General features: G+C 42.0%; 2 protein-coding genes across 2 annotated transcripts in view; one reads left to right on the top strand and one right to left on the bottom strand.

The window, feature by feature from the left end:
* The window catches only part of LOC131251842 (uncharacterized protein C630.12), a 39,542-nt gene extending 34,945 nt beyond the window's left edge, over positions 1-4,597 (top strand). The window contains exons 9-13 of the mRNA XM_058252831.1: positions 3,001-3,058; positions 3,175-3,249; positions 3,321-3,478; positions 3,605-3,871; positions 4,041-4,597. Of these exons, the coding sequence (XP_058108814.1) occupies positions 3,001-3,058; positions 3,175-3,249; positions 3,321-3,478; positions 3,605-3,871; positions 4,041-4,287 (805 nt within the window). The 3' untranslated portion in view covers positions 4,288-4,597. The remainder of the gene's footprint in view (positions 1-3,000; positions 3,059-3,174; positions 3,250-3,320; positions 3,479-3,604; positions 3,872-4,040) is intronic.
* Positions 4,598-7,389: 2,792 nt separating this feature from the next.
* LOC131251844 (brefeldin A-inhibited guanine nucleotide-exchange protein 5) overlaps positions 7,390-23,787 on the bottom strand; it is a 57,917-nt gene continuing 41,519 nt past the window's right edge. Inside the window, exons 26-34 of the mRNA XM_058252832.1 lie at positions 17,266-17,616; positions 16,844-17,010; positions 16,320-16,618; positions 16,009-16,187; positions 13,946-14,062; positions 13,477-13,613; positions 13,061-13,391; positions 8,769-8,864; positions 7,390-8,296 (exon numbers count right to left, since the gene is read on the bottom strand). Of these exons, the coding sequence (XP_058108815.1) occupies positions 8,234-8,296; positions 8,769-8,864; positions 13,061-13,391; positions 13,477-13,613; positions 13,946-14,062; positions 16,009-16,187; positions 16,320-16,618; positions 16,844-17,010; positions 17,266-17,616 (1,740 nt within the window). The 3' untranslated portion in view covers positions 7,390-8,233. The remainder of the gene's footprint in view (positions 8,297-8,768; positions 8,865-13,060; positions 13,392-13,476; positions 13,614-13,945; positions 14,063-16,008; positions 16,188-16,319; positions 16,619-16,843; positions 17,011-17,265; positions 17,617-23,787) is intronic.

Raw genomic sequence — 23,787 nt, forward strand, 5'->3', positions numbered from 1 at the left:
TGGAAGCCACCTGCAACCATGCCGAATTGAACATCATCCTGTCCAGCCTGGCCCAACGTCTGCTCAGGCCAGATCTATTATTGCACCAGGTGAATCTTGAGCCCACATTACCTGCATCCAGGAGGCCTGCATTGCCGATGGCTAACTTAAAGTCTTCCATACTCCTTGAGTTGGAAGAGGAGCTCCCAATTCTTTCTTCAGGGCTAATAGTTGTGTTGAAATCCCCACAACCCAGCCAAGGTTCAGGCCTGGATCTGGATATCAAGAGGATCTCTTCCATAGGGATTCTCTTGCACATCTGTTGCATGCAGCATAAACTGATGAGATCAGGAATGATGAATTGTTGTCTGTGGAGGTAGCAAGAACTGTGATACATTGCTTGGATGCTGAAACTGGCAGGACATTGAAAGGTGGGTTGTACAGGATCCAGATCTTGCCTTCTGCTGAATCTTCCTCTATTGTCTGTTGAAATCCCAAGGAGGCAGCCACTAAATTTCTCTTGGATGAGTGAAGCATGGGCTCTTGCAAAAGAAGGATATCAATTTTCTTTGTTCTTATCAGCCGTTTCAGGTACCTGATGGTTGGTCTGTTACCAACGCCGCGCACGTTCCAAGAAAGGATGCTAGGCATCGGATACCCATCCTTCAATCACGGCCCTATTCCTCAATGCCAGACTACGAGCCTTCCTGGACTAAGACTTTCTGATGATGCGGGCGCTTTTTGAGCAGAGGTGAAATGTTGGCATGGATGATGGGGATAGAGGTTGGGTGATGTTGGAGGTTGGGTCCTGTTGACCCCTGATATCAACCCACAAACGAAGATCTTCTACCGAAGTGGATGGTAGCTCTGAAGGTCCTGGGTTATCAGATTGAGAATCTGAGTAGACGGGGGATAGAGTATCTTCCTCATCAGTTAAGCAAATCCTACCTAGGCAGGTAGGATCTTCCTCAATCCAATTCCACCTCTCACAGCTGACAAATCAGTTGTCAATGGTTTGAAATATTTGAGCAGAGACCTTGTCAGTGTGATGAGCTAGACTAGCTGGAATGACATTTGGTTGAGGTTGGTGTGACGAAGGGTGATGAGGGTTGAAGCTGGTTGTGAGGATTATCTGGAGGGCTTGCTGAGCGGGGGTTGGAATTGGTTGAGATTGGAGGGGTGTAGAATGATGAGCAGCTGGAGTGAACTGTAGTTGAGGTTGGTGGGATGTTAGGTGATTAGGGTTGGTGTTGGTAAGAGGGCCTAGCTGTGGAGCCTGCTGAGAATAATCGGAGGGAAGGTGGCATGGGTCTGAATTGAGAGGGTTGGAATGAGTAGCAGGGGGATAGGACTGATCCATATGAGTGGAGCATGGTCTGGGGATAGTGTTTATTGGATCGGAGCATAGGGGAGGTCGGGGAGGATTATGGTTTTGATCGGGATGAGGGACTTGGATAGGCATATGGGATAGGGCCTGAAGGGAGGAGGTCGAGTGGTTCATAGCCGGGCTGGCAATGCTGGGTGGAAGGGCCTGATGAGGGGAGGTTGGATGGTTCACAACTGGGTTGGCAATGGCGGAAGGTTGAGTGTGATGAGGCCTGGGACTGTGGGATGGGTAGACCTGAGGTTGGTCTATGGGAATGGTTTGGTCCTCGGCTCCAGATGGAATGTTGGGGGGTGCAATCTGATTGGTGGAATCAGGTGAGGCATATTGTCGAGCAGGGGAAGTGCATTGGTTGTCCATTGTTACCTTGCGGCTATAATGGTCTTGAAGAGCTTCCCTGTTCGTCTGGTTATGCTGAGTGGCTGGATTAAGCACATTGGGGCCAGGCAAAGGTTGTGTATAATCAGGGGCCAAAGGTTGGACTGAGCGATGAGCCCGTGCCTGCTGAAGGGATGCTGGTTCGATGGACGTGATGATTGGGAAGGATAGTTGCTCAACCTCCAGATCCAGTGAAGTAGATAAGGCCACTCCAGGAAAGGGAATGATCTTTACTCTGGCAAACATCAAAAAAGCCCCTGAGAGATAAATGGGATCTATGTCCACAATGGATCCAAAAAGCCCTGCTACCTGTTCGATAGTTGGTCTGCTCCAAGCGTGGATGGGGATTCCCTGAATTCGGATCCAGATACCTTTGTTGGTGGAGACTGCAGAAGGCACCCAGGGGGACATGGAGCAGAGACCAATCGACTCGTGGAGAATCGAGTTTTGCTCGAAGGCTACCGCATCGACTCTAGATCGGAAGGAGATGAGGAAGGAAGATTCCGAGATTCTGGCAACTTCCACCCCAGAGGCGCTGAATGCAGAGGATCTCATTCATTGTTAGACAGATTTCTTGCCTTTCTTGTGTTTCACTTTCCACATCCCTGTTGCCTTTGCCTCCATCCACCATAGGTCATCGAGTCTTTTCTTACCACCTCCATCCACGTCCTTTTGGGCCTTCCCCTTGCCCTTTTAGAGCCTTCAACTTGTACCAATTCCTCTGCATTCAGAAGGACGTGGATGGAGGTGATAAGAAAAGTGAAACACAAGAAAGGCAAGAATCTCGGAATGGTGGATGGAGGTGGTAAGAAAAGACTTGATGACCTATGGTCTAACTAAAGGTATGACCCTTGATAGAGCGGAATGGTGGATTCAATGATATTCGATGCTTTTAGATCTTTTATGTTTGTACAGATGTAGCTATCCCAGTCAATGCCATATGCTTGATTATTGCTAGAAATCTATACAACTCGGACAGTTACTGACACGGTGACCCTGAACAAACCCACATGCCTGTGGAGATATATAATAATGTTAGCAATTTATTGTTATGCAAATTTGCTTCATATATGCATAAGATATGAAATGCCATCTGGTCCCAAACATGGGTAAAAGGAGGATTGGTGTCAAATGTCAATTGGGCAGCCGGTTCTCAAATGTTTGCGAAGCAATTATGAGAATCACATTGATGATGGTTCTCAAACTTATGCCTTGGAAACTTTTGCATTGTGTGATGGTCCAATATTTTGCCGATATAGGTATCAGAATTATCTCAGTGAGGAAACATCTGGCCATTTACTGGACATGATCAGACCTGTAAGATCTCTTCTTGTTCATGCTTTTTGCACCAGTGCAGAAAAAAATAGGGGAAAATAGAAGCTCATTTTATTAAATTAATCAGTACAATTTACTATATTGGGGATTGGCTGCAGATACTTGTCTTGTCAGGTCACGATCATGATCAATGTACTGTGATCCACACAACACATGCTGGGCCAGTTACAGAGGTAAGCTCATAACAGCTGATTCTGGTTTTTGCCAAGGGAGTAAATCTAATCATACACTTTATGCAATGCAGCACACGGTAGGGACCTTGAGTTGGCAACAGGGAAACTTGTACCCATCATTCATGTTACTTTCTGCCACTGCTGTGGGATCTTCAAACACAAGTGATTCAGAAGATGCAGTAACAGTTCATCTATGTTTCCTTCCAATGCAAACACACATTTACATATGGTACTAACGTGGTTATGAATTCTAGTGATTGCTTTCCATCAGACATATGAATGTGTCCCAGTCCATGACTGGCTGCCACCATTTAGTGACACTCAGGTTTTGTGCTTCTGGAATCAAAATAATCAGGTATCTATCCCTATTTGTGGTGACCCTTCTTTTGCTCCTCCTTTGGCCCACAAGCGGCTTGGGCTGTTGGCATCACTATAATCATGTCATGGAGTTCATTGGAAGAGCGATAAGAAGCACCTTCAAGGCTGGATCTAAAGAGAAGGATGAAGATGATAGCTGCGAGTATGAGATGATTTGGGATGCAGAGGGAACGGCACATCTGGTAAAGAAAGAGTTAAAGAAGGCCCCAGTTGCAAGTTCAAGTGACTGTGGACTGACCGGAAGGTGTGTTTTCATGTGTGTGATTTCATGCATGCAGGCTCTCTCACTGTTTGTAAGCATTCATGCTAGATGGTGCTAACACAGGCATGATGTCATGCATGTATGTGCATTCTGTGTCCAATGGTACTTCAGAGTTCAACATCAGTTTGTGATTATTACTATTTCATCACAGGGGTAATGCTGTGGTGCGTCCGACGGCAAAGAAGCATGCTGCTCAAGAATTGGAGGCATCTTATGCTGTAGATATGAACACAGAGGTGAAGCCAGATGACACTGGAAAAGTACCACGGGTTCATAAATCAAAGGCAAGGATTGTGATTCAACGACTTATACGGATGCTTCGTTTGCTTACAGTCATTGCTGCTGTGAACGTCCCTCTTTATATGATGTTGCTGTTTAAGGACTGGATTGACCAGTAGTTGGACAGTCACATGTACCCAGATCAATTTTGTTGGGGGCTTGCATTATTTGTGCCTTCTCATTTTGGTGCAACAGTGAAAAAATGCAGGGGCACACTTCCTGGAGTAACTGGAATGGCTGCAGGTTACAGAAGTTAGAAGATGTGGTCTTGCATCTGAAGGTTAGGTTCCATTTTTTTTGCGAATGATAGGACAGTGGACGACTTCCATGGTTGATTGTGGGTGTGGGTGTTTGCATCCAAGATCATTTGTTTTATTTTTCCTATCCTAAAACACTGGATTTTTTTAATAGAATGATATTTTAGAAATACCTGAGTTTGTTCAGTAGTTTCGGGTTTTTAGTTCGTCCAACTGGGGCCAAAGTTCAGTGCTCCAAACCATTGATATTATGGCACCGCTGTGAATGTCCCGTGGCAATAAAAGATATCCTGGGAAAATCCCAACCTTTCAATCGTTGACAATAATTCAGGATCAAGAAAGAAAATGTGGAATATAAATTAATTTGAACTATAAAACCAGAATGGTTCCAGAGATCAGTTTTTTTTTTTTTTTTTGCCCCTTCTCAATCACAAACCATGCTAGCACGGCCTTGTTTACACTTGCATGCTCTAGAAATCAATTGTTGGCAAATTCCACTCATGAATACCAAATAGTTGTACTAAGGTGATGCGTGGGGTTTGGGATGGGAGTCATGTGATTTATCTTGTTCCCTTGCTATTTAATACGTACCACCAATGATTCGAGTATGACCTTTCATCTATGTGGTTGCCTCCTTGCCTTCAATGGCCCTACTAGGTCGGTCAATATTGGTTTCACATGCTGTCAACTCTACATAGCTTACAGTAGAGTCGTGCTTTGGGGTCCACTGTTGTTTGTTATAAATCCAACTGGTCCATCAATTGCAACAAACCGAAATAGATGGAGGCGAGAATCGGGTTGAAAATGTGCCATCGGGCTAAATGATCCTGATTATGAACGTGGGTATTCTAATAGCCAAATTACCACTTGCTAGCCCCTTACCATTTCATCTCTGAGTACCTAAACTTGAAGAGGGTCTATTAAGATCCAACGGCTACCCGCTCGGCTCCACTGCAAGCTTACATTGGTTATATATTTATATACTCCATGGGAATGTTAGCTGTCCCCAAATCTAATTAATTGACCTATGCATGGGACGACCAACCATTGTTCTGGATCCTCCATTTGGACCACACACACACATGCTATAGGGGAATGATTGCATGGAGTCAATTCCATTGTCATTCCCATGTAGCCAAGCTCTTGTGGGGCCCAGTTGATGTATGTGTGGGTATAACCCAAATGGTTATATACTGTACCTAAAATAGCCATTAGCCATTTAACATTGTGCTGACTCACTAGTATTTCTTTCAAGATATTGTTGGTTCTCCAATCTGGAACTTCAGTCACTGTCCTTCGGAGTGTCTTCTACATCTGTTCATTTTCACGACTGCTTTCAATCTAAAAACATTCAAACAGGGCCCACATGCATGAATGCCCCTGATGGAAAGGTGATGAATTTGGATGCAACATTAAGACCACCACCTATTAGTCAACCCTTACATTTCTTGATTCACATGATGATATGATACAGGAAACTGCTACGGATCTCGTTCTCAAGAGCAACCTTCCAGTGTTTTTATATGTGATGAGAATCACAATTTTTTTTGTAAGAGTTCACTCAAACTGGGAACCCAGAGGATGATTGGAAGGCTAATTCTCAGTCTGATGCACAGTGCTGAGATGTTTCTGCACAAGATCTTACTCTCACTGACTTATGTTGGGTACTAGACCTTATCCCGACACAACATCTTATTTCTGTTCATGTTCAATTGCTGATGGTGGTATTCTACTCCATGTTTTTGTCTATCCAAACTCAAGCCGACTTGGATACATCTCCCTCTAGAAACAAGGCTCAAGATTTTGGCTCGGACAAGAAAGAACCATCGACAAATGAAGCTTGAGCGAGCCTGTGAGACTATTGGGTTTGGATCATTCATTTTGGTTGAAATCAATCAAATTGTTAGAATAATCATTTCGACTGATGGTTTAGAGATTTATACTATTACAAGTCATCATCACATGATCAAACACTTTTTTTTTTTTAAAACCTATAATCAATCTATAGTCCATTTGTTTCCTCTGCCACTTTTGGTCAGGATGATTTGATCGCAAGTCCAGATGATGGATTTCCATATTCATGATTATATCGCTTATCCTACAATCACTGGGTCATTCACTTTCATGACTATGCTGGGGATTGTTAGGATGATCTTATCAAAGTGATTCTTGCAAGGAGCACGCCACCAAAAGTGCGGCCCACATGATAGGTGATCCAAATCCATGATTACCCTCTGATTGTGATAGATGTTCAGCGGTTGAACTTTGATTTTCATTTTCCTGGCCATTGATCACATGGTTAGCATGAGCCAAACAAGGTGATTTAGTAAGGCACACGCAATCAGGAGCCGGGGGGGGGCACGACGAGCAAGATTCTCATGTCCTCATGTCCATGTAAGTTCTGATTTGTCATTTTTGTGCGATATGCCACCAATTCAATGGGTTGGTCCCATCAGCAGTATCACCTAGTTTAAAAATAAGCCTGATCAACTTATTAGGTGGGCCACACATATAATGAATAAAGGTGTGACTCACCTGATCGGTACAAAATGCTGTTCATGATGGTGGGTTGAACAATTTGAACAGGTATGTCATGCAAACTTGAAACCATAGATGTTATCTGGCAGCATATTACACATCCAACTGGTTGGCCGTGAGCATCTCTCTCTCTCTCTCACACACACACACATGCAGCAGCTAGTCTCTCTCCACGAGTCATCAAGATGAACATAGAAAATACAATAGGTCGTGTTTTAGATATGCCTGAATTATGGTGGGTATATGTACGACCCAAATCAAACTCTAAAAGGAGAAAAATAGGGAAGCCCATTTGGTTCAATTACCACTTGTAGTGGTTTGTGAGAGAATTTCGTTTAGATATTGGAGTGATTAAAGTTGAAAAGAAGAAGAAGAAGAAGAAGTAGAAGCAGCAGCAGCAGAAAGTAGGAAAACAAGCCACCAAAATCATAGGAATATGAGCACAATCCACTTCCCTTCAGCATTGCTCCACAGAACAAGAAACTACTTGCTGGCAACCCAATCTGTGTCTTTACATGTTTTAGGAATGGTCACTCTACGTGCTCTTTGCTCAAAAAAATAAGAAGCTTGTAGAAACAGAAAGCACCAACAGAAAACTTACGTCCTGGGCATCTTGTATGATAGTATCACTTTGACAAAAACAGAGATGGTATTGGAAGAAAGGCTATTCATTACATGGCATTCACCAGCTTGCTTTATTTCAAAACCTAGGACAACGTAGCATCAACTTGTGGGATGAAGCCCATACAATACACTCCAGTTTACTGCTGCGTTAGTGAACTTGCCCATATGCATGCATGCAACAATATTGCTGGTGGGTATGCTCAAAACTGAAGATTCATTCTGTGAATTTGCTAGGACCATCAGAAACCAATCAATGGCAGTTCAAATCCTTCACACTAATTGTTCTCAGTTAGTGGTGATAAAGTGCACCACTCGCTACTTCAACGGTGTCATCATTAAAGATCCTGCTGATATGCTCTTGAGAAATTTCTTTCGACTCAGTAAAATAACAAACGAACATATTAGGGGTGCATGCATAACATCAACAAATTTCCAATCAGCACACTTTTTGACGACTATCTTCCCGTGAGATTCTCTTGTGGAACAAATCCCCTCAAACTAACCAGGAATTAATGGGAAAACATCTCACATGCCGCACATTTAAAATGGCTATGGTCTAGATCTGCTAAGAATTGTCGATCTGGGCAAATGCAGGAATACCACTTTCCTGCAGAAAATTGAACAATGGTGCATGCAAGAATAGCGCCTAAGGCAATAGAGCAGTCAGCTGCGTGCTGAAGAGATCCCCCAGAGCACCACGGACATCCATCTGAAATGCCAAAAAAAAAAAAAAGAAAAAAAAGAAAAAGAAAGAAAAGAAACAAAAAGGCATTACAATGGTATAAGTCATGTTTAAACAGTTGGTGTGTTTTCACTTGTGGGTGTTGAATGGGCCCGTCCACACGCCTAGGACAGCCGTGTTATTAGATGAGATCTCTGACTTCACAAGTCAGTTTATATGTTTCAGATCACATTCATAGGTCTTATATCAACCTGCCGGTTCCATTGCCAACCCAGAGACAGGACTAGCTTTAATGATGCCCTTCTCCACAGTAGCACTCGATATCTCAGCTTCGTGTTCTTGCTCACAATCCAGTGCAGGTCATTTTATATTCCATGCAAAATAATAAGTGGATCACGACATAAGACCCACACATTCAATCCAGTTTATGGTAGAGAACAATTGGAAATTTTGGTCTCGCAAATAAAAGTAGGTGCCTGGGAGAATTATGAAGGATTACCTGATCACAGCACACAAGTTTCGTGATCAATGGATAGAACTCTCTAAGATGCCTTCTGAATATCTGGCCATTCATAAGGCACATCCCTTTAAGCACCTGAAAGAGTACAGCTGTATAATTATTTTTCATTTTTAGGCAAAACCAGCTATTACAACCATAGAAGCGTAGAGGAATGGGAGCAGAACACAACTGTCAATGATGCTATACCGAACAAGATGTGGCTATTCAGACAAGAAAAGTTAGCAGCAAAGAGAACATACCAACTACTTTACTGGCTTAACTGAGGTAGAAAGTTTTTTTTTTTTTTTCTTTGAAAAGCAACGCAATTTATTGTGAAACAAGACCAAAATGCCACCTCGTAGAGCTACAACACAGAAGACCAACTTTGGTGGATTTTCAAAAGGCAGAAGGGAAAACTAGTAAAATCCAGATTTTAACCCTTGTATCTTATCCCGATGTGTATGTTATCAAGTTTCTACAAGAATCTAAAACAGATGATTGAGATCATACCATTGTTTGTCCATGAGATAATGTCGTTCCTTCTCCAATGAAGGTATCTTCTTGATCTCTCTCCAATGAAGGAACAAGCTCAGAGTCCTCTTCTTTCCACATTATAGGAGTATCGAAGAAGAGTAGAGATTGAGAACCGTTGAAAGGTTGACCGCATGGATGATGGGTGGGGGTGTTTGTTTTGCGTTTTGACTCTCTTGCATATTCCCAACATCTTATATAGGAGACTACAGTTGTCCTAGGAGTATAATTAGGAAAAGTATGGTGCTCCGAACCCCTATGGACTTGGGTATATACCCGATAACATCAAAGGTCTATAATACTATCTATCACATGCACCCAAATGGATCCAAATCCTTCCACTATCAATGGCATACACACTTGACCACAAAAAGATCCGACCATTACATTTCCATCAACTTCTGTAAAATCAAAAGATTTAAGAGTTCAATATGATTGTAAAACCTTTTCAAAAAATTTCGAGATGCTAGAGAACTATTTATAGCTTGATGGAGTGTCTAATAAGCAAGCAAGATCTAGCCACAAACAATGTGATTGGTTGGTCCCTTGTTGGAGTACATCGGGCTTCAACCGGATCTTAATGCATGTACCCAATCACGTGGGTCAACTACACTAAGACTACAAAGTCCCTCTGTAGCCTCAAGTCTAAGGATAAGTCCGACCAGGTGCACGATCAAATCAACCATACAAAGCATGACAGACCTCATGGTAGGCAATTTGCTGTAATCCATCCAATGTGGATGGGATTAGCACTCCCAAGTGGTGAAGGGCAGAAGCAACTAGGCACCCAATGGCAGAGATCAAGCCATCCCAACTCTTTGGTTCTCTTCACACAGGATAACCATACACTAATGTTGAGTAGTCCAAACCCGATGGAGTAGTAATAGAATTTAGGGTACTCAAAAGCTGTGGTATCAAAGCTCTCCCTCAGCCATTATGGCTGTTATATCCACTTGATTCTTTCCCCAAGGGCCTACTAGAGAGATCCCATGAAAGAATCCATTTTAACCCAAAAACATGTATAAGTCCAAGGTTCCACACAACTGACAAAAATAGATCACTGATGACTTTAATCCTTTTCCTTTTCTTTTCATCCAAGCACAACTGCCCAAATGCAAAGAAAATAAAACAAAACTTTAATCCATCACCATAAGGGATCACTAATGACCAAGTTCCAATTAACAAGATCATATTGGCTTTCCAGAGCACAAACATCCAACAAACAAGACTAGACAAAAAATCTAAAGGGCAACTAGTAGAAGGCTGTAGCACCAAAGCTAATGAGAATATCCGAGCACTATACCAAAGGAGGGCTGAGCTAGTTTCCTTATGGCTAGACGACCATTACATGGGGCCCACTTAGCCCAATTCACATTCCTAGCCACATTGAAGACTCCACGTACATGTTCCTGCATCTTTAAGGATCCTACACTAGGAAGATGCATGTGGGCTGCATATGGGAGCTTGATAGACACAATTGGACCGTTGGATTTTGATCGTGGACCATGATGATGCTTGGATCATTATCAAACATCTTGATCGTGCATCTCATGGGCCACGAAATAGTTTAGTTGTTTAGTTTGTTTACGTGTATTGTTATTTTTTGTATAGCTTATAATTGTGTTGAGATCAGGGAGTTAGGAACATTTTTAATTCATTAAGTATCTTTATGTTGAAAGTCTTATACGAGAGTGTCTTTTTGTAAAAGGTCTTTTCTGAGACTATAAAGGGTTGGACTCGCCACCCTAGCCATTATGCATGTTATGAATGAAAGAGATTTCTCCCGTTTTGCTTTGAGATTGAGCCAAAAAATTAAAAATTAAAAATTAAAAAATTATCCTATGATTGGATTGGTGGTGCGAAACCACGGGGAGCGATTCCCTAGTTATCTTTTTTACTTTTCTCTCCTCTTCAAGGTATTTCTTCTTCTCCATCCCTACACCATTCTCTTATTTCTTTGTTTTATTTTCTCCATTATTCTTCTTTCTTCAACCCTCATCCATCATCATCATCATCAAGCTTTAACCAAACCCATCCCTACACCGTACCACCACGCAGACCTCCACACATGATTGTACGATCGTACAAACAAGACTGTGCAACCGTCCGTACGACCAACCTATCTCCTCTCTTTTTCCCTCTTTCTTCCTTGTTCCTTCCTCTTTAAAATCCATAACCCTAAGCCTAAAACCCTCGATTCCAACCCAAAACCCAGATTTCTCAAAACTCCAATCCTAAACCCTAATCTCTAAAACCCCACATCCCCACCCTAATTTCCCAAAACCCTAAGTCTCAAATCCTAGTTCTCAAAATCCTAATTCCACCTAGCCCTAATTCCAAACCCTAATTCCCAAATCCCCAAATCCTAAAACTCTAGTTCTTAAACCCTTCAACAAAACCAAGAGATTCCCTTTCGAATTAGATCAATCCCTATGCTAGATGGAAGTTCTACCTTCCATAGGTCTTATCTAATCATGTTTTATAAGATCTAACTGCAGGATTGTGATTTAGTCTTGAACATAAGCATAGTTAAATACTTGACTTTTTGAAGTTTGTGATATAATAGCATTATTTTGTGCTTTAAATTGTTCTAGATAATCCGTTTATGATCTCATTGCATCATTCTAGGTTAGGTCATCTATCCTGCATCAGAAGCCCAAGCCACAACATCTAGCATGGCCTTCCTAAACACCTTGCAAATAGAATTTATATAACTATAACATAAATATGGAAAATTAAATCTACACCCGTTGTTACTGGTAATTTCATACCTTTTCCTTTCTGTTTTTGGCAATACACTAGTACCATTACCAAATGTAGAGGGGGTGGATGCGTATGGCAATAGGGGTGGGTGCACTTAGTGGATCCCTAAAATGTGACATGGTATGCTAGAATGTTGGGTGAGTTGGGAGCTTATTTTTCAAATTTTGAATTCTCAATTTTGTAAGTTTGCTTAATTTTTGTAGAGAGAGATGTGATTCAATTCAGCCTCCTTAAAATTTAATGATTCAATTTTCAGAGTTTTACTCCAGAGACAATGGCAACATGCACAAGCTATTCTAATCCCATTGAAACTATGGAAATGATATAAGATATTTCATACACTGAGAAGTGGCGTGGTAGCACTCTTCAGCTCTAGTTTCAACCCAGTCCTACTAGAACACTCACACAATTTATTTGAATTGGCGGGAAGTAGGTTTTGATATAAGGGATACAATTTTCTCAATGAATTTGCAACATCAGGAAGAAATTGGCACGGGCATGTCAATTTAGATAATATTCATGATACAAGCAGGAATATTTTCTTCAAACCATTGAAAAACATCAGCTATGAAACCAACAATAAAGTCCTATGAAGATATTGAGGCTATGTAGGGGCTTTTAAATGACAGAAATGACTATAGAATTGACAAACTGGGTTTAGATGTTACTGATTGAGGTGTAGGTCACAGTTTTTCAAAGACTTACCAAGGAGTATGAGTATCTAGTAGCAACCACAAGGTTAAAGTTAAAAGGTTAAAAAACCTAAAAGCAACCTCAGTTACATAAGAATGCAATATCTGTTCGAATCTTTAGTAAATAAGTTGATGATGGATACAACAACAAGAACAAAATTTGCACATGGCTCAAATTTTGAAATGTATGTAGCTGTTGCCTGTTGCAGAATGCATATCTGAGTAATTGGAGACCACAGCTGGAGATCAAAGCTCAAAAACTCAATGAATGTCAACAAGTTATAGAGGCCCAGATATATCCTGTACCTTAACAATAATTGGAGATCGCAGCTCAAAAACTCGATGAATGTCCACACTGGCAGCATCGCCAGTGCTAGGTTGGAGGTCAGATGCCTCCTTCAATATCTGCCCACAGAAAGATATCAATTTCTCTTCTGCCATTCCCTTAAGCTTCTCTTCTGCACCAGCAATTTCAGTACTGCTTGGATCATTGATAAAAGATGCATCAACAGAATGGGAACCATTAATATCTGTGGATCCCTTGCTATCAGTGCTATATCTGGAAGTTGTCTTCTGTAAGATATCTAAATAAATGGAAGTTCCTGCTATTTCCTGACGAAGAAGATTCAGAGGTGGCCTGTGGAACCATGAGTTAGTGCTGCTGAACATCTAAAATCCTCGGCATTTTGGGTGGAAGGGGAACTTGGGAAGAGAACTGTTACCTTTCTGGAGGTATATGATGCATACGCATTCTGAGGTTGGAATAAGAATTATATGAAGCAGCAAACTCTAGAACAGAAAGTAAAATGTCCATAATAGCAATCTTCTGTGGAGCCTTCAATTTACTCCAGTATTTCTTCTGCAAGTTTCAAGGATGTAATGAAATCAATTTTCTAAAAGAAATTGGAGAGTGTCTCAGATTTTAGTGACCTGATTCTACTAGTAGTTGTTCTAAACAAAAAAGATTACAAGACTAACAGGTTCCAGCTTCACCAACAAGAGAATTCAGAAAGAACAGCTAAATGGCACACGAAGTACCACAGCCTATGGAGCAATCTGCCTTGCAAATTTATTACAAAATAAATAATCAAGTTGGATGTCTATCAGACATGAAATCTTTAAATAGATAACAACAAACAGAATTGGTCTAACAATCTTGAAATACATAAGAAATGGATGCTTACGGCTTACCTGAATACTATCAATGGCACCTAGCAGCAACAGTTGGGTGATACATTTGGCCCTAATTGTGCCCAATAATGGATTCTCTTCGTCCTCCTTGGGATCAGGCTGGACGGCATCAGGAATCTACAAAGACATTCAAAGGTGAAACAATCAACATCAAATAGCTGAAGCCAGGAACAGCTTCAATGACAAGCAATAAAAAACTTATACTCAATTTTATAAACCAGGATAGACTGAGCAATAGTGAGGGATGGAATCAACAATTTTGGAGATCAGACTTTTGGACTGAGAGCATGACTATTCAACTCAGAACCAGAACAAAATAATATCCAAGTGTTTCATATGGAAACAGCACTTGTGGGTGTCCGCTTGTTTCTAAAGATGGCATCATCAAACCTTATGCAGATCAAGTCCTAACCTGAAATGATTGACCATGCCAGAATTGGTTGATAGGGTAAGACCCTTGAGAGTTTCTTAAGCAAGCCAAGAAAGAAATCGATTAAATCCTTCCAAATTCAAGTTGGATACGATGTCATGTGATGTTCAGACCTGTCTCAGTATAGCTTTGTAAAAATGATAAAAGAGTGTGATCAATGTTGTGGAATTGCATATGCGATCATGTGCGATCGCATATGCCTATGCGCATATGTGATCACACAATCGCGTATGCGATCACTTTTTTTTTTTGAAAAATTAAAATATATATGTATATATAATAGGGAAAAATGTAAAAAATATAAGAAACTAAGGAGTACTTTTCTAAGTTAATAGATAACTAATTTTACATATTTAAAAAACATTTGAGAGAGATCAAATCAATTAAACATCTATTCATCGACATTTAACAACATAGTTAACAAGAAGTAACAACAAAATCAACAAGCTATTTATTTATTATTGTAGAAAATCAACAAGCTATCTTCCTTGAAACTTGAAAGTGCTTGAATCTTGATCTTCCAACTTCCAAGAGAGGGAATGTAGGAGAGAGAGATTAAGATCACTTGGAAGTAGGAAATGCAAGAGAGAGAGAGAGAGAGAGAGAGACTACTTGTAATTAAGAAATGTAAGAGAAAAATAGAGTAAGAGAGTTTTGGAGTGAGAATATTGCAAATGGAGGAGATTTGGAAGCCTTTTTATAGGCAAATTGTTGTTTTTTTTGCAAAAAAATAAAAATAAATCAATGCGCCATGGCCCATATGCGATCGCATACATCGCATATGCGATCGCATATTTTCGCATATGTGCCATGATTGCATATGCCATGATCGCATATGGATATGCGCATATGCGGTCACACATGACAACACTGAGTGTGATGAATTCAGGAACTTGAGCTACCAATCCCGAAAAAAAGAAAGAAAAAGAACATGAACAAGGAAAAAAGAAAAGAAAAGGAAGGAAATGAACTGAGGTAACATATGATTACAAAATCATTAAGATGGAACTTTGGGCCCAATCTTAGGAGCCAGTCAAAATTAAGAGAACCATAATTGATTTGAGATTTATTGAAACCTCCTAATTTCCGTTTTTTTTTTTTTTTTTGAAAGGATAAGCAGATAATGTTTATTTCAGTTTTTTTTATACAATAAGATTATGCAGACGTCTTTTTCCAGAACTCCAGTCAATGATGAGAAATTCACCTCACGAATTCTAAGGGAACCTGTAATCTACTAGTGGGGTTGCAGTGTAGCACACATTCATGTTTGTGTGTACATCTGCATGTGTTTGTGTGACCATACAGGTGGTGTATGCTGGTGTTTAGTTGTTCTTAACTGTTTAAAGGCATTTATGTCCCTTGATTTTATTAATAAAGTTTTCCACATACTTTTCCCTCGTTCTCTCTTTCCACTTCATTCTTTGTTCTTTTGCATTTACATGGTATCATCCAATCTATTAAGGAACTTAAAATTTACAACAATAGCTGATCGCTAACAATATTGCAGGGCAGGAAAAATGGACGCACAGTTCTGCATAACCTACAGCTTTTCAGTTCGATGGAAGAGAAAGATAATGATCTTAAGGTAATGTTGGCATGCCAAGAAATAAGAGGCTATCAATTGTTACAATACCTTTGTTGGGGAAGATGGTACCAGAGCATCTACTGGGCGGCTCCTAGATTTAGAAGTGAAATTTCTTAGCAAGAGGTTGTCCATCATATTGCCCATAATCCTTTGACCAAATGTTTGACTTCGCTGTAAGCTTTCAGCACCAGGAGACGTCTGAGCTCTTCCAGATGGTGATGACAAACCTACAAAGAAAGAAATTAGCTTTATATTTTAGTAGTGAGTCCACTCTTTAGCGTTTATAATGGTTGCAGAAAGTACATAATTGGTATCTTCCATAAAAAAAAAAAAAAAGAGTCATGCCAGTATCAGCAAACCTTCAGATTCTTCTAGGTTTGTTTGGGACCCAGCCTCTTGATCATCAACCTGCAAGATTGACGCGCTGATATTTTTTCCAGTGCTTTCACTCTCAATACTTACGGATGCCCGATCAGAGGATTTTCCATTCTCATAGTCAACTCGACGGTTGTCCAACCTCCCACTGTCACCAGACTTCATGGAAGGGCTGTCACCACTGTTGACAGCTGAATGTTTGTTTAGCACTACGTGGCTCTTTGCATTATCAAAACCCAAAGAATTGAGTAGCTCAAGGGGTTGAGTTGTGTATGACGCATCCCTGAAATCATCATCAAACAAAAGAAAAGAGTAAAATGGAAAGCTTTGAAATAGAAGAGTTGGCATATAATCTAATTGAGGAGTCTGTATGTGGCATCCTTTCCCTTGTCCTCATGTTCTTCTCTTTTGCTTTCAATAAATGTAGTCATTGAGAAAAAAAAAAAAAAAAAAACAACAACAACAACAATAAAGTATGGACCAAGGATTTAGAATTAGAAGCAAATACCGTATGCTTTTCAGTAGAGTATCCCAGTCACTGTCACTGAATTGGTGGCCTCCAACTTCTATGAGATGTACCAAAGCACCCAGAGAAATTGAGACCACAGATTGGTCTGTCTTCTTGGCACAGTCCAACAGCAACCCAAGTAGTGGAGGCAGCATAAATGAGACCTCCTGCAAATAAGAAAGAAATGAAATCCTGAACAAAATGAATAAGTTCAGCGGTCCACTCCATGGACAAAAATTTTGAATGCGAAGAATATTTTAGTTTTCATATGAACTCCACAGATTTACAAATCCATCCTACAGGACACATTAGTAGACAGAAGAAAAACGAAGATCGAGATTAAAGCTTGTCCAATTTCATATGTGAGAAAACAGTCTTTTAAAGGACATAGTTGAGCAAATCGACCTAAAGTGCATGGATACCTTATAGAAAGTGTTGAAAAGGTTGCACAGCAACTGAAGTGAATGAATGCTTGTTTCCCGAAGCCACTCATCACCAGAAGAAACAAATCCTTCCTTACCAGCATGTCTTACATGATCAAAAATAGGAAAAAGAACACGATGAAAAATGCTCTCCCAAAATGCTGATGAGAATTTGTGACCTCTCTCATTCAATAAATCGAATAGCACCTCAAGTGCACAGTTTCTGACCTCCAATCTGGGATCTGACGTTAGATCCGACAAGCCCGCAAGCATTGGAAACCAATAATGCTCGGTAACATCAAAATTTGTTCCTGCATCAACAGGTTTTAGAGCACCACCTGGTATGAGGCCCTGAAAAGGAACAAAAACAAGAGAACAACTTTTAGAAAATTGATTCAGCAGTGGATACAGATAAAGTCAATCAGTAGATTCAGAAACGAAACAAGTAAAAAAGCTTGCGGACATGCAATTCTGCTATAGCAGTAAAGTTCAACAAATACCCCATAGTACGGATCCATTGTGGCTGTAAAGTACTCACTTTTTTCTGAAGGATAATGAAGTTCATTATTTCTCAAAAAAGAAAAAGAAAAAGAACACGTAAAACAAAAACTGAGGGAGCAAACTCCCAAAACAAAAGGGCTTCGCAGCTGACACCATCTTCAGTTCACAAGTCTATGACAGAATTCATGTCTCTACCCAACATGCAAACAAAATGTTTAGCTCAGAGGCAATGTGGTGAATCTCATTGAAAATGAAATTCAGTTTCCAGGGATCCAAATGAGGCAAAGAACCCCAGCAGAAAACAATACTGGAGTCCCCTACCCCGATAACCGGACCAGAGAACTTAAAGGTGAAAATCCTCCAAGACTCTCTTAAGGTCCGAGCTTTCTCCACCATAGCATTTCCCCAACTCATGGCTCACGAGGACAATAAGACGGACTCGTCTGTGTCTCTAAGAACCCCACCTATACGGTTATACCACATTTGCTACGATCATCAGAGGAGGATCTGCAACCACTTGGAGGGCACTTCCACCAGATCCTTGTAGAGTTATTCCAAGGTTTTCTATCCATCACCACGGTTTGATCCCCTAGCATATCCACCATAGAAACTGCCTACACTATTTCCTAACAACTGCAGTGAAGCACTCACTCGATGCCCATGTATGGGGATTTCCATGCACATTGCAACAAATTCAAATTTTATAACGGCTGTAAGCATTGGGTTAGTGGAACCGAGTGGTGAGTAGATGGTTCCATCTAAAGAGTATGCTGGAGGACTGCAAGGAATAGAAGAATCTCCTCTCATGACTGAAATAGAAGATTTTTTTTTTTGAAAGATAACTTGTATTAAGAGGAAAAAGAAGGAAAAAAACAGAGACAAGGAAACTGTTGAGATAGCAGATCCTAGGAATCGTGAAGAAACGCTAGATCAACATTAATCCCATCCATATGGGAGGCCCATTCAGCAATGAAGCACTTAACAAAAGAGCACACTAGGAGAGGGGTCTTGGATTCGTTCCGAAAACACCGATTGTTCCTTTCGATCCACACAGCCCACCAGGTTGCCAAAATCGCCATACGCCATAAACGAGATAAGAGGTTTGCCTAATCGAACCCCATGCCAGGCCTTGAGTAGCGTATCCACATCCCCAAGGAAGCACCAGTTTAATCTGAAGCAAGCAAGAATGGCTACCCAGATTGAGCTGACAAAAGAGCAGTGGATCATGAGGTGGCTCACAATTTCTTCATCGGAGATGCAGCATAAGCACATGTTAGGGAGGATCATTCCTTTTTTCTTGAGGTTATCAACGGTGAGGATTCGACTCTTTCCAACCAGCCATCCAAAAACATGAAGTTTAGGGGGGACGGCATACTTCCAGATGAAATGAGGATGCTGCGTAGGGGGATCATTGATAGAAGCCGATAGCTGCTTGAAGGAAGATCTGACGGAGAAGACAGACGTTTTGTCTACTCTCCAGATGATGTTGTCCTTACAGGCGTGAGAAGGGAGGACGTGACGGATGCAGTCCATTAGATCCACGAATTCGTTAATTTCCCAGTGTTCGAGATTTCTCCTGCATTGGATATTCCAAACTACTTTGCCTGCTTGAGTAGAGTAGTTTTCCTCAATGGAACTATTTTTGTTACTCGCCAACCGATAAATGTTGGGAAATTTGTCTTTCAGAGGAATATTGCCTACCCAGGTATCCATCCAGAATCTGATGCAGTCTCCCTTGCCCACTTCGAACCCAATTCTTTTGAACATCTCGCTATGCATGCGCGATATTCCTTTCCATAAAGCAGAAGCCCTGTACAAGGATGATTTGCCGATCCACCACCCCCCTTCTGAAGTCCCATATTTACCTTTGATAATCTTGTTCCACAGGCAATCTTTCTCGGTACCTAAATGCCAAATCCCTTTCCCTGAAAGGGCTTGATTCATCGCTTTTAAATCTTTTATGCTAGCTCCTCCATCTTTAATGTTCTTGCAGACCTGTGACCACTACATGAGGTTGAATTTCTTTTTATCATCGTTACCCTGCCATAGAAAGTTACGTTTGAGGGAATCGATAACCTTGAGAACTTTAGCGGGGCAGCGGAACAGTGACATGAAATAAGTGGGGAGATTAGATAGCATTGCATTTATCAGAGTGAGGCGACCACCAATGGAAAGATACCGGCTTTTCCACCCAGATAGATGGTTATGGAATCTCTGAATAACCTTATCCCAGTGATGGGATTTGGGCACACCAACACTTAAAGGAAGACCAAGGAAAGAAGATGGGAGAGATGCGGAGCTACACCCCATTAAATCAGCGAGCTCCCTAACCTCCTGGCTATCCAAGTTGATTCCGTATATTCTGGACTTGACCATATTCACCTTCAGCCCTGCAACTGCTTCAAAGCACCAGATAGCAGTTTGCAAATTAGCAACAGTTTCATGCTTTGCCTCCGAAAAGATAAGAATATTGTCCGCAAATTGCACATGAGAGATTGGATCGGGCATTCCTTTCATAGGGATTCCACGGAGGATGCCTTCCATTTGTCCCTTCTGGATCATCGCTGATAAAGCCTCGCCGATAATGAGAAAAAGCAGGGGAGATAGAGGATCGCCTTGTCTTAGGCCACGAGAGCTTTTGAAGAATCCTTTCGGTGATCCATTCAAAAGAATTGAGAAGTGAGCAGAACTTATGCATTCCCGAATCCATGTCCTCCGTTTCTCCCCAAACCCCATACGCCTCATCAGATACAAGAGAAAGTCCCAATCGATGTGATCGTAGGCCTTCTCCATGTCCAAATTGCAAAAGATAAATTTCTTCTTCGATCGATGGCCTGTATCGAGACATTCATTTGCAATGAGGGCTCCGTCGATGATCTGTCTCCCCGAAATGAAAGCACATTGATTGGGATTGATATTAGAGCCGATTACTAACTAAAGCCTGTTAGTAAGAACATTAGCCAAGATCTTATACAGGCTGCCAATAAGACTAATGGGTCTGAATTCCTTAAACTCAGAAGCTCCCGGGAACTTGGGGATCAACGATATGAAAGTCGCCCCAATATTTTTGGAAAGTCTTCCTCTGTCATAGAATTCGTTGAAGAAAGCCATCACCTCATCCTGAAGCAGATCCCAAAATACTTGAAAGAAGAGAATTGGAAATCCATCTGGGCCGGGAGCCTTGTCTCCCTGTTGAGCCATCACTGCCTTCTTAACTTTGTCCAGGGAGAAATGCAGCTCGAGAGAAGCAGCAGCTTCATCGCTGATACGATGGAATGAAAGATTGTCCAACCGGGGCCTGGTCCATCCTTCATTTCGAAGAAGCCTTTGGAAATAGGATATTGCCTCGCTGCTGATCGCCTCTTTGTCTTCGATCCGATTTCCGTTAATGGTAATGCTGCTTATGCGATTGGCCTTCGCATGCATGCTGGCTAGGCAGTGAAAATACCTGGTGTTCCTATCTCCTTCCTTTAGCCATTTAGCCTAGGATTTTTGCTTCCACGAGATTTCGTCTTGAAGGATTTTTTCTGAGAGGGAGTGAATGAGCTGAATTCGTTTTGCCAAAGTCTCTTTGGACATTGAGGAAGATTCGGCGAGAGCGTTGATCTTCTGAATTTCTAATAGAATGGAATTTGTCTCCCCTTTCAGTCTTCGACATTCCTCCTTTGACCACTATTGCGGTTTTTGTTTCAGGCTCTTTACCTTGGAGCAAAGGACGTGGCCCGCAAATCCATGGGATTGGGAATCCTTCCACCAATTAGACACCATAGATTTAAAACCTGCACCATGAAGCCAAGACATATCAAAACGAAAAGGCTTGGGGCCCCAGTCTACCTCCTCAGCAGACAAGAGAATGGGCCAATGGTCAGAAGTAGTCCTAGGAAGGATGGACTGAGAGGAGGAAGAGAGGAGGGCAAGCCATTCCGAGGAGACAATGAAACGATCCAACCTGGACAAAATTGGCTGAAGGCGCCCATCCGTTCAGGTGAAACGAGAACCAGATAAAGGGAGATCGATGAGATAGTTACTGTCGATCCATTTGGAGAAAGCCATCATATGAGGTTTCAAATTGCTCCCCGTAGATTTTTCTCCTGAGAACTGGATGGAATTGAAATCTCCAGCAAAACACATTGGCCCGCGAAAACTCTGACAAACCACTGATATCTCTTTCCAGAATTCATCACATAAATCGTTGTTGGTCGGCCCATAACCTGTCAAATGAGAATATCCGAAGCAAGAGCATTACTTCTCAGGGTAGCCATAATAGAGAAGTTGCCCACAGAACTATTCCGAAGAGAATAGGAAGCTGACTTCCAGGCGATAAGAATACCCCCGGAGGAACCCGAAGCTTCTTTTGCCACCCATTGAACACCTGAGGCCTTCCAAAGCGAGCTCATAAGGCGATCATCGAACGAATGCACTTTGGTTTCCTATAGACAAATAATGTGGGGATTGTATCTGGTACAACAATTCTTAATGAGACTTCTTTTTTGCTTAGACCCCATCCCCCAAACATTCCAGGATATAATCTTCATGGGGAAACAACACTTCCCCGAATACCCTTGGCTCCAGCTTCGTTCGTAAGCTAAGCTGCATCTGGTGAAGGAAAAACTTTTCACTTCAGGTTCCTATATCTTCCTCTCCTTGGGGACCGCTTGAGGGGAGTTCTGTTAGGGTCCAACGGTCTGCCGCTGTTCTCTACGCATTGGAAAAGAGCGAGGAAATCCTCTGGACAATCGTCGAAAGAGAGACCGAATAGTCTCCCAATATGACCCATAGCATCACGGATCCATTTCTTCCTCTGGATTTTCTTACACAGAGATACCCTTAATTCTTCCTCAATCAATCTAGCTTCAGAATTGCCATCTCGGATCTGAAGGGGTTCCGCAATGATAACCACTTCAGCAGGGGCCTCTTGAAAAAGAGAAAGGAGATTGCACTCAGAATCCTCGAGGGATTGAGACAAAATGTCAGACTTGGAAGAATCAGGGGATGATGGAAGATGTGAGTAGGAGGACGTATCTTCATCCCGGAGCGGGTCTTCAGAAGGAATGTCGAAGGGAATCAGCTGCAAGTGTATATTCATGTCTTCCTTGCAGGCGGTATTGAGGCTCGAGTCGAACTCAGCAATGGAAACTCGAACGTGCGAAGATATAAAAGGAGCCCGAGAATTGCGATATTTACGGCCAATGCCAGGTGAGCGGTTGAGATCCAAATGGATAGGATCAGGATCAACATGGATCGAGATCCGAAGCAGGAGCCTCATTATCCAAACGAGATCTGATCCCCGAGACACCCACCGAGCTAGAGTCAAGACCTGCTGAAAGGATAGGCTCAGGACCGAAGCAAAGAAGGGAGGCATTCACGGGGGTGTCGGCACGTGAGATCTCCAGCGCAAGGCAAGGGGGATGTGTCGACATCTTCTTATACGGAGAAGCTTCGGGATATCGGGCGAGGACATCAGTCACGCCACGTGACACTCTCGCGGGAGGAGAACTGGCCTGGCGTGTGAGACAAGGTGAGGCCATCGCGGACTTATCGCCACGTTTAGATCTCGATGCGGGCGAAATGAGGGGGAGAGGGACTCGAGGACCTGGCGCGAAAGACTTATTGACATGTGGCGAGCAGTCAGGCGGCGATGAGGCACGTGGCGAGTGATCAGGCGACAATGAGGCAGCGCAATTAAGATTTCCACCTACCGCGCAACAATCTTTTGGTGCTCCGCGTGAGCATGGAGGGTGGGTAACATCGTCTTCCCTACCATGGTCGACACTCAAAGTCAGCGGAGGCGGCTGCAATTTGCTCCGCCATAAGTCACCCCAACGAGGCAGTGGGGAATTGAATCCTTCCCTTTGGATCGGGAGATCGATCGATCTATCGTCCACCAGGACAGCAATAGATGATGGAAGGGGCGATCCCTTTCTTCTGCTGACTCGTACTCTTATGACACCCATCTCCACCCCTCGCCTTGTTTTCATATCCAACTTCACGAAGGAACCTAGGCAGGAGGCAGCTGCACGA

Source organism: Magnolia sinica, chromosome 7, assembly GCF_029962835.1.
Source record: "Magnolia sinica isolate HGM2019 chromosome 7, MsV1, whole genome shotgun sequence".
NCBI classification, from domain to species: domain Eukaryota; kingdom Viridiplantae; phylum Streptophyta; class Magnoliopsida; order Magnoliales; family Magnoliaceae; genus Magnolia; species Magnolia sinica.